The 10498-nt window shown below is 42.2% G+C and overlaps 1 protein-coding gene across 1 annotated transcript; it reads right to left on the bottom strand.

Annotated features, from left to right (window-relative positions):
* Window positions 1-1282: 1282 nt before the first annotated feature.
* LOC109898745 (inward rectifier potassium channel 2-like) lies at window positions 1283-10140 on the bottom strand. The gene is made up of 2 exons (XM_031814237.1): window positions 9975-10140; window positions 1283-6321 (listed from the first exon to the last, which is right to left on the bottom strand). Exon 2 carries the CDS (start codon window positions 6032-6034, stop codon window positions 4655-4657), a length of 1380 nt encoding a protein of 459 aa, XP_031670097.1. The 5' UTR covers window positions 6035-6321; window positions 9975-10140; the 3' UTR covers window positions 1283-4654.
* Window positions 10141-10498: the final 358 nt, after the last annotated feature.

Below are 10498 nucleotides of genomic sequence, written 5' to 3'. Positions count from 1 at the left end.
ATTCATTCGTCCATAGATGCGGTAAAGGAGTCAATGGAACCCAGATGTGTTGGTGAGAGTCTCCCCTTTCCACAGTGGGGTCATATTAGTTTGTAGCCCAAACGGTTCGGACACTTCCGATAGAAGTTGGCACATCAGCGTTACTGACTTCAGACAAGTCCCATGGGGATTATGGAGGTCGTAGAGCAAAACGGAGATCACCATTGTGTTTCCATAGAACAGTCATATTAGTTTGTAGGCCAAACCGTTCGGATGCTACAGCCGTTTTCATGAAAAGACCGGTTTTCGTGAAAAGACCGATTTTCAGTCTTACAAAAAATGTATCTCTAGTTTAAAGTGACAGATTTTGATGTGGTTTTGTTTATTATGTTACTTAGATAGACGCACAGGTGAAATACTTAGATTGACGCAAGGATTAAATCCGATTTGGATATATTTGGCTGTGACTTCTAAATGCTAACTCCCGTTCGTATAAGCTGATAAGCATAGCTAGCATACAGAAATCTGTGGTGGTCGTCAAATTAGTTTTTTAACTGTAATGCAGTTGATTGGTGACGATGACATCAACATGTGTTGGGGTTGACATCCATACAAACAATATACTCTGATTTGTACCTCAACACAGGGTGAAATACAAAGCCTTCAATAAGTATTCACACTTTTCCCACATTTTGCTGTGTTTAGCCTGAATTGTAAATTAATCAAATGTTGATTGTGTCTCTCTGATCTCTGATCTACATACAATACCCCATAATGTCAAAGTGGAATTTTTAACTAATTAATTAATTGTAATCGCTGCCAATGGTGATTCTGAAATGTATTGACTCAGGGGTGTGAATACTTGTAAATTAGATATTTATTTATTTAATTTTCAATAAATTAGCAGACATTTCTAAAAACAAGTTTCACTTTGTCATTTTGAGGTATGGTGTGTAAGGGAAAGGGGAAGGGGATACCTAGTAGATGTCATTTTGAGGTATGGTGTGTCAGGGAAAGGGGAAGGGGATACCTAGTAGATGTCATTTTGAGGTATGGTGTGTAAGGGAAAGGGGAAGGGGATACCTAGTAGATGTCATTTTGAGGTATAGTGTGTAAGGGAAAGGGGAAGGGGATACCTAGTAGATGCCATTTTGAGGTATAGTGTGTAAGGGAAAGGGGAAGGGGATAGTAGATGGGTGAGAAAAAAACATATGTTTAATCAATTTCGAATTCAGGCTGTAACACAACAAAATGTGAAATAAGTCAAGAGGTATGAATACTTTCTGAAGGCACTGTACACATAAAATATTGCCTTAATGTAGGCACATTTTGCTGGGGGGCAATGAGGAGACTCAGGAGCTTTCCCCCACGGCTCTTCCCCCACGCATTTCCATGGCAATTCCATTGTTTTGGTCCAGTTCAATTGACCTATTTAACACATCTATTCAGTGGGAGTTCCGTTGAATGAAATCACTGTCTTATCCTTCTTCATCTCATCCTAGGTCAGCGTTTACCTAAGTAGGGATTGCTACTTCATGTGTGGTTGCCTGATTTTAAAATGGGGTCATGAGAGAAACTGAAATTAAATTAACTAAATCGCGCTTGGTTCATAGAACCGGGGTTAGGTCAGTAACCTCCGTTTGGTGCTAGATGCGGCTGTAATAAGCAGAGCGGTTTGTGTTTTCTTCCTACAAATGAGGCTCTATCTTTTTAAAAGTTGAAGCTACAGAATATTATGACCCCGTCACTGAGAGATAAGACACTCAGGAGCACATCCTGTATGTGTCTTATGTTTCCTTCTGACCAAAATCAGCGCAGGACTCATGACGACAAGACCAGGCACTAAATCAGACTGGGTGAAAAGAACATCTTCAATGAAATGTTCTTTTCTACACAGAAGATCATACAGAATTATTGCCTGATGATCTTCTGAACTTCCCAATATCTTTATGATGCATTTCAGTCACTTCAAACTATACTGCCTTCAAAAGTCCTGTCAGACTGGTTTGTAATAGACTGTCATAGCCCAAATTTAAAAAGTAAACATTGGCCGCTGATTACATCACCTTTTTCACATGGTGGGGTTGTGGGCCAAAATATCTAAATGGGGTTGTGGGCCAAAATATCAAAATGGGGTCGTGGGCCAAAAAGGTTTGGGAACCCCTGTACTAGACATCCCTGGACCGTTGAGATGTATCTTCCTGCTGGTTTATATGACACCTCTTGCACTGTGAGCTGTTTTAAAGCCAAATCTCAAGTGATGGCTCATGTTACTGAGACTTGAGTTAAGGCTCACGTTGCAAAAGATGCTATAAATATGTAGTATCTTAATTTGACCACTCTGTTGCCACTGAAAATATTACTGCGCTGGAGTAACGCAGATGAGCTTGGCGATTTACATACATTCACTGAAAACCCACACTAACATATTATCAGTATTGCACTTTTCATGTAGCCTAACTTTGGCCAGCTAATAGCCTAACCACTGATCAAGCAACATTACATTGGTGAAAAAGACTAAATGCTCAAATCTGGTTGCTGCAGGATTATTTTGCTGAGACAATACCGGTCAAATTAAGATCCTACATCTGTACTAAGACAACAAGAAGATTGACTGAAGCATAATGTACAGTACCACACTAATATGAGCTATGCAGCGCTAGATACACACATGCACAGATGCACGCCACACACACACACACACACACACACACACACACACACACACACACACACACACACACACACACACACACACACACACACACACACACACACACACACCATAGATGGGGGTTGTTTTCATGGAGGAAGACTACCTGTTGGAAAACTGTGGCCAAATTAGTGGTATTACATGTAATCTTCAAAGATTATTTTCAAAGGGTGAAAAATTAAATATCCTTTTTGTACAGAGATTAAGCTGTGTATAATTTTAGATTGTCAAACTGTGCAACAGTAAAATGAAGAAAATAACTACATGCTGTAGCTACATCTCTTGAAATCTAACTGACACAATCTTTTACACAAAAAATGATCTCTTCCCTTTGTTCTGGATAACATACATTTCCTATATTTCCACAGCTATTTGGAAAGTTGAGAACACAATAGGAGAGGCTGGTTGTTTGGGAATACAACACTCCTTCCCTGCTACGAACACTATCCCTCTCCAGCCACCCTTAATTAGTCCAAGTAAACAACACTAAGCTAATTCACTAAGCTAATTCAAAATATCGGGGCAGCTCATATTTACAAAATATGCAAATAGAAACATCTCTTTGGTTGTTGCATTTACAGCGATTAAACTGTAGCAAACTGTAGTATACTGTAGAATACTGCACTCCACACTGTAGTATCCCTCGATCATGTAGTGCAAGGATCATAAACTAGATTCAGCTGCGGGCTGATTTTTTCTTGAGCAGGTAGTCGGGGGGCCAGGAACATAATTACAAATCATTTGCAAATTGGTTGCAAGAAGCACCAAAAATATATAATATTTGACTAAAACAGAACAATTTCAAACTTTGCTTATATTTGTATAAGATCACATATCTATTACGCGTGGGAATAGTTGGCAACAGATTTCCTGGTGTTTTCACAGTCTTTTATGTCCAACAATGAAAACGATAAATAATGAAAACTTGGGGGGCCAAATAAATTCGGCCTGAGGGCCACTAATTGGGGAACCCTGATTTAGTGCTTACTATATACTTTTTTGAATACTGTAGAATACTACAGTACACATTGTATTGGTATGCTAATATATGCATTTGCATATGTCCTGCACATTCCCTTCCCCCACGCCCCAATTTGTGCCACAGACAGATAACAAAAGAGAATAAAACCAAAATACTATAGTAAATACTATACTGTATACTACAGTAATGTCTGCAAAACGATACAGTAAAAATTACAGTATACTACAGTAATGTCTGCAAAAACACTATAGTAAATACTACAGGAATGTCTGCAAAAACACTATAGTAAATACTACAGTATAATACAGTAATGTCTAGAAAAACGCTATAGTAAATACTACATTATACTAGAGTAATGTCTGCAAAAACACTACAGAAAATACTACAGTATACTACAGACAGATCCACAAAAACACTACAGTAAATACTATAGTATATAAATATAGTAATACTTCTAAAGTATAGGTATATATATTTTTTTCGTGTGGAGTGTCTCAATGTGACAACTTTCCAATGTTCTCTTGCAACTTTCAAAGGCTTACGCACGCACGCACGCACACACACACACACACACACACACACACACACACACACACACACACACACACACACACACACACACACACACACACACACACACACACACACACACACACACACACACACACACTGTATAAAATGCTACCTAACCCGTCTCATTCCTATAGTGCCACGGGCCAGAAGAGCCATCAACTCCTCTCAGTCAATCTACCACCGCTTCCCACCAGATGAGGGACTTGTGTAAAGAGAATAAATAATATTGCATCATTTTCTCTGGTCTGTTAATTCTGTATTCGCTTGTGCCTGAGTGTCTTCCTCAGAAAATGACACTCACCTCACAGTCAAGCCATCCTGCAGTAGTACAGACAGCCGTTAGGAGCAAAGGTCAAACCTATCATAATAGTATTTCATGTAGTATTTCCCCCCTAACATCTCTGCAGTCATATTTCTGATTCTCGTCTTAGAGGCCTTGCTTCTGAAGGCATCGTCAGACTCCTGGTATCCTGATTGTGTTCAGAGTGTACAGAGACTGTGTCTGTGTTTGTCTCCTCCAGCGTTGCGTTCTCAATGCCATTCTCAATAGCACCCTGATCCTCCATTTTTACCTCCTCCTTCTCCTCCCCATCCTCCTCTTTCTCCTCGTCAAACGTCTCCTCCATCTCCACTTTTTCAAGGGCCACCTCGTTCTCGTAACAGAAGGAGTTGGAGCAAGAGACCAGAGACTTCTTCTCGGCCAGGTCCCTGGCACTACACTGGGGCGTGCTGCTCACCTCGTAGGTTTTCTCGAAGCGCGAGTAATCCACCTTGTAGTAGTTATTCTCCTCGAACAGGACTGGCTCGAAGCGGTGGCCCCAGAGAACCTCGCTGGCCACGTAGGAGCTGCGGCACTGGGTGGTCATGGCCGTGGCTTCCACCATACCTTCCAGGATCACCACCATCTCAAACTGGGACGTTTCCAGCTCCTGTTTGCTCATCTCATACAAGGGGCTGTCCTCGTCGATCTCATGGACAATGGTGATGGGCGACACCAGGAAGACGCGGTCGACGCCGCTGTCGAAGCCCACGTCGATGTCCATCTGGTCCAGGGGGATATACTCGCCTTCGGCCGTGGTTCGCGACCTGAGGAGGTGGGCGCGCACGTGGGCCTCCACCAGGTGGCTCTTGCGCAGGTTCCCCACGCGCCACATCAGGCACAGCTTGCTGTCCCGCATGGCCACCGTAGCGTAGTGGCTGAAGATCAGTGTCTCGTTCCTCTTCTTGGGCTTGGCCATCTTAGCCATGACGGCGCCAATGATGAAGGCGTCGATGATGCAGCCGAAGATGCTCTGGAAGACCACCATGAAGACGGCCACGGGACACTCCTCGGTGACGTAGCGGTACCCGTAGCCAATGGTGGTCTGCGTCTCCACGGAGAAGAGGAAGGCGGCGGTGAAGCTGTTGACGTTAGACACGCACATCTGCGTCTCGTTCTCCAGGTCACCGTAGGAGAGCGCTACCAGCCAGAAGACGAAGCCGAAGAAGAGCCAGGAGAGGAGGAAGGACAGGCAGAAGATGATCAACATCCAGCGCCAGCGGATGTCCACACAGGTGGTGAACAGGTCGGCAAGGTAACGCTGGCCCTTCTCGCTCATGTTGATGAACTGCACGTTGCAGTGGCCGTCCTTCTGGACGAAGCGGCTCACAGCCTGCTGCTGCGCCGCGTGAACCTTGGCCACCGTGCCGTTGGCGTAGCCGTTCGGCACGGCGGCGATGGCGGCCAGCTTCATGCCGTCTTCCTCGGAGGAGACAATGCTGTAGCGGTGGGTTCGCACGCTCCCCATGGCTTCCCCTTGGGAGGAGGAGCAGCTGGGCCCAACCGCTGCTTCTGCTCTGGAAAACAGTCTGAGTTTTTGGTAGAAGCGTTGGAGAAACAGTTTTGAATGCTCGCGGGGACCCACTAAGACAGGAAATGTGGAGTTTAGGACTTCTGGGTCCTAGGGAGTTGGATGGGGAAAAGCTGCCCCTGCTGCTGTTGCACCTGGGCTTCTCCAGAGGAGAGCCGTGCTGGCGAGGGGCCTGCTCAGTCCTCCTCTCTTATGGGTGTCTCGGACCTCATTCGTAAAGTGGGCTGTGGAAAGGACAAGCAAAAAGAAAAGTCTGTGTTAAGACTAATTGGTGGAACCACAAGGAAAGATCAGCGGCGTTCAACCTATTGTCTAAATGATGCATTCAACACTCAAATGTGCACCACAACTTGACCATTCACATGGAAGTAAATACATTCTACTGTACATTTGAGAATATTTAAGTAAATGTTGGGCTCAGGGATTGTAGACATGACAGACATTTTTTATTCCAGTTCTGTATCAGCTGACAAGATAACAGATCCTCTCAGCTCTGCTTAGTGCTGGTATTAATTAGGCTAGACCAGCCAATTGAAAGTCACATTACAGATCAGGTTCATGTTAATCAAACAAGTCATTGGAGCACAAAGGAACCACTATGTGTGTCCATCACAGGAGGTTGGTGGCACCTGAATTGGGGAGGACGGGCTCATGGCAATGACTGGGGCGGAATCTGTGGAATGTTATCAACTACATCAAACACATGGTTTCCATGGTTTCCAGATTTTTGATGCCATTCCATTTGCTCCGTTCCAGACATTATTATAAGCCGTTCTCCTGTGGTGTTCATGTATATGGGTTTCTGCAAAAAATATCAGTGATCATACCTTTTCCCAACATCTTTTTACTTGATATTTTTCCCTCAATTGTTTATTTACATAGTGCTAATGTCCAATGCTTGTCCCCCACTGTAACAGTTAAGTAGACATATTTTAGTCCATATTTTCTGTGGGATCTTTCAATGATCTACTAGGGGAATAGAATAACACCTGTTCAGTTTCTTCTTCTACTCTTAACTTAACAACTTCTACAACGTAGTCATGTAATCAGGTTTAAAGGGCCAGCCTGTAAACAAGCTCTATACAGGATGGTCTCTTTTAAAGCAACAATAACCTTGAAGTGCATGCAACAGAGCAACAAGGACAACTGAACTAGAAAACCCAGTAACTATCGACTGCATCTGTGTGGCCTGAGAGAGCCATTAGAATGCACCACAGGGTATGAATTATTGTCTGCCGGCTTACTTCCACCCTAATGCCAAAACAACTAACAGTGATTTGAACCACTGTTACAGAGAGAAGGTCAAGATGTCATTTGGATGAAGTCCCGTGTGAGAGGCAGTCGGTTGTACACTATGGTTATTTTGGTTGGCCCTTGCGGGTTGAAAAGACACATTTGTGTCTCGTTATGAAGTGTGATCTGTCTTGTCCAATGAAACATATTGGATAGTGAATACGTGTCCACACTCTCAAATTCCCTTGGCGTAAACGCTTGGTATTTAGAGTAGGCTATTACCAATTGATGTACACTAAGTAGGCCTTTTGATTGTAAAAGATAAAAGCTCTAAAGTAGAAGAAATCAGTGTGTATAATTTAATTCATTTAATTATCCCTTGAAAATATTGCACACTGAATGTGACTTTGAAAACGCACAGAGGTGCGTTCAAGACAACAGGGAACTCTGGGGAAAAAAACAAGCATCCAACTTCGAATTCCAAGTCGGGAAACTTAGGCATCTTTCTAGAACTCAGACTTTCCGACATGAAGATCACTGACATCATGATTTTTCCCAGAGTTCCCAGTTGTCTTGAAAGCTCCATCTCATCCAAGTCCCTCATCTCTGTTTTACTCATCCAGTGATGTCACTGTCAGGTTGACTAGGAATAGAGGAATTGGAGCTTAATTCCTGGGGAGCTATGCATAAATATTGTTCCCTCCGGAGACTGGGGTTTTTACTCCCCAACTCCACCTCCCAAACTCTCCCTCCCACCTTTCTGCATCCCCTTGTAATTCCATATACAATACTCTCCTTCAACAACAAAAAGTAATTCAACAAGTATTTGGTTTAAATGGACAAAGTCCTACTTAAAATGTAATGTATGATGATGAATCCATCATGTTTGTGGTGAACACACAAGACAGGTGAACTCTTGAGATCCGACTAGATCAGTGAAACACCTGGAATAAAACGACAAAATAAAAAGAACTTCTATTTTTACATCTGCATTTCATGAGGTTATCGGTGAATATTTCATGTAGCGACGTATGACCCATAGGCCAGGCCTACTATCCTGAGAGAGATAGAGGCTGGTTCACTGTGAATGAGCTTCCTATGGGACGTCCTAATCTTCTCCAGCAAACTAACTACACCACCACACACCACACATTACAATTAACAGGCCAGATCAGACCACAACCACCTCATAATCACTATGCTTCCTTGCTATCTAACAAGTCATTTGGCCCCACTGACCATCTACCAATACCTGCGTTGTACCACAACACCAACACCACTAAATACATTCAAGGCTAAAACAAGCGTAATGATGAAAGGATAAGCCAATGGAAAGATATCCTGTATACACACTGACATAATATGACAGACCAAGAACATGAACGTCAGACACCGGCAGAGACGCTGGCTACAGTATCAAACTGATACTGTCTACCGAGTCCAGAAAGTCAGGGACAACAAATAAGACTGGGCTGGAAATCAACAAACAGCACGCCTCAGTTACGCCCAATCTGTTTCCTCAAATGAAATCTGTCATTGTGAAGTCCATTCATTAGATTCCACATCAACCCTTATCTAACCAGGTCATCAGAGTGTGACTGTGTGCACTGGGCTTAGCTGCACCACACAGACTGCAACTGTTTATTTTGCCTGCGTGCAATTAGGACCAGCTGAGACAGATGGAAACTGGTTACATAAACCTGCTCCTTTAAAAAATATATATTATTGCAAAGAATAGATCAATAATTTATATCCAATATTCAGCAGCACTGCAGCACCATTCATTATGGAATGACCTGCTACTATGGGATGTCAGGGTTGACAGTTGGCTTTAATTCATTGTTTTGAATCAGGGTTGTCAGAATTAACATTATGTTTGAGAGAAATATTTTTCCTAGTCTAACTTTAAATTCGGATCATAATCAAATAAGTGTAGCTTAATATATTTAGGTAGGCTAGGCCGACTGTCATAATTCATGCATAGGTCTATAACGGCCAATTGAATAATCAAATACAGAAACACACTATAAGAAACAGCGATGAATAAACACTGTTAAATTAATTATATATATATATATATATATTTATTTATTTTCTGAAGCAATGGGTGTAGGCTACTGGGCATAATCATATCAACCTGGGCTGGCCTACAGGCTCCTTTTTTCTCTGCGTGACAGGTGGAAGGAAGAAAGTCACGGTTTATGTTCCGTTGTCAAGTCAAAACACTTTCCAACTGATAAGGGAGCATTACCTGGGCTATTCATTGGATATGAGTAGCTTAAATTAAACATACTTGAACCTCGCTGACGCATCGATACCCACACAACTAGTAGCCTATAACCCACAGAATACTTAACTCCCTAACTCTCTGAAGTATATCGAAAAAAAGTGCTTGTTGAACACTATACATATGAGACAGCCTCATCAAAGACAGTAAAACTGAAATAAATAACAATATTTTTGCTTGAACACTGTCAATGCCTCTTTGGTTATATTTTAGATGATCACTCTTTGTAGAAATAAAGTAGGGTATGTCCGGTTCAATTTGTAGGCTAACATTATACAGAAGACTCGTTATTCACGGTTGCACCGTTATTCCCACTTAGACTACACCGTTAGAACGAAGTAACGGGACATTGTTTACCTGTTGATTTTTCGAGAGCAAATCAGCGGTAATTTATTCTAATACATCCCATGCATCCAGGTAGGTTTTTGCGTTAATATCCATATTTGGGTTCCACCATTCATATGTGATATCCGGATAGACATCGTAATTACTGCCATCAACCTCTTCAGCTGAAGAAGATACTTTGCTTTGCACGGGCGGACTTTGAAAACACATGTGCCTATCCCCCGCCCTGTCGTTGTAGTCGACCAATAGAAAGCTACAGCGCTTGTTTGGACTCCGGCATCAAATAGTTCATCATGTTCAAAGCCCATGCGCGCACACGATAATAATAATAGACCGATAAAAGGGCTATTACAAATAATACTACAATTTTGTTATAATAATATACATTATTTAAAAAATATATACATTATTTTAATCAACCTTACACTAAGTAATCCGTTTATTAGGTCATCTCCTATACTTTTTTTGAGTATAGTTGTCTACAGTACAGCACGCACACACACACTCACACACACTGAACACAAGGTGGTGATATA

The sequence above is a fragment of the Oncorhynchus kisutch genome, unplaced genomic scaffold (genome assembly GCF_002021735.2).
Source record: "Oncorhynchus kisutch isolate 150728-3 unplaced genomic scaffold, Okis_V2 Okis06b-Okis10b_hom, whole genome shotgun sequence".
NCBI lineage: Eukaryota > Metazoa > Chordata > Actinopteri > Salmoniformes > Salmonidae > Oncorhynchus > Oncorhynchus kisutch.
The sequence above is the reverse complement of the archived record's forward strand: the minus strand, read 5'-3'. Positions and strand labels throughout refer to the sequence as shown.

Excerpts from the sequence above, each read along its gene's own strand:
- LOC109898745 (XM_031814237.1), bottom strand. The coding sequence starts at position 6,034 with ATGGGGAGCGTGCGAACCCACCGCTACAGCATTGTCTCCTCCGAGGAA.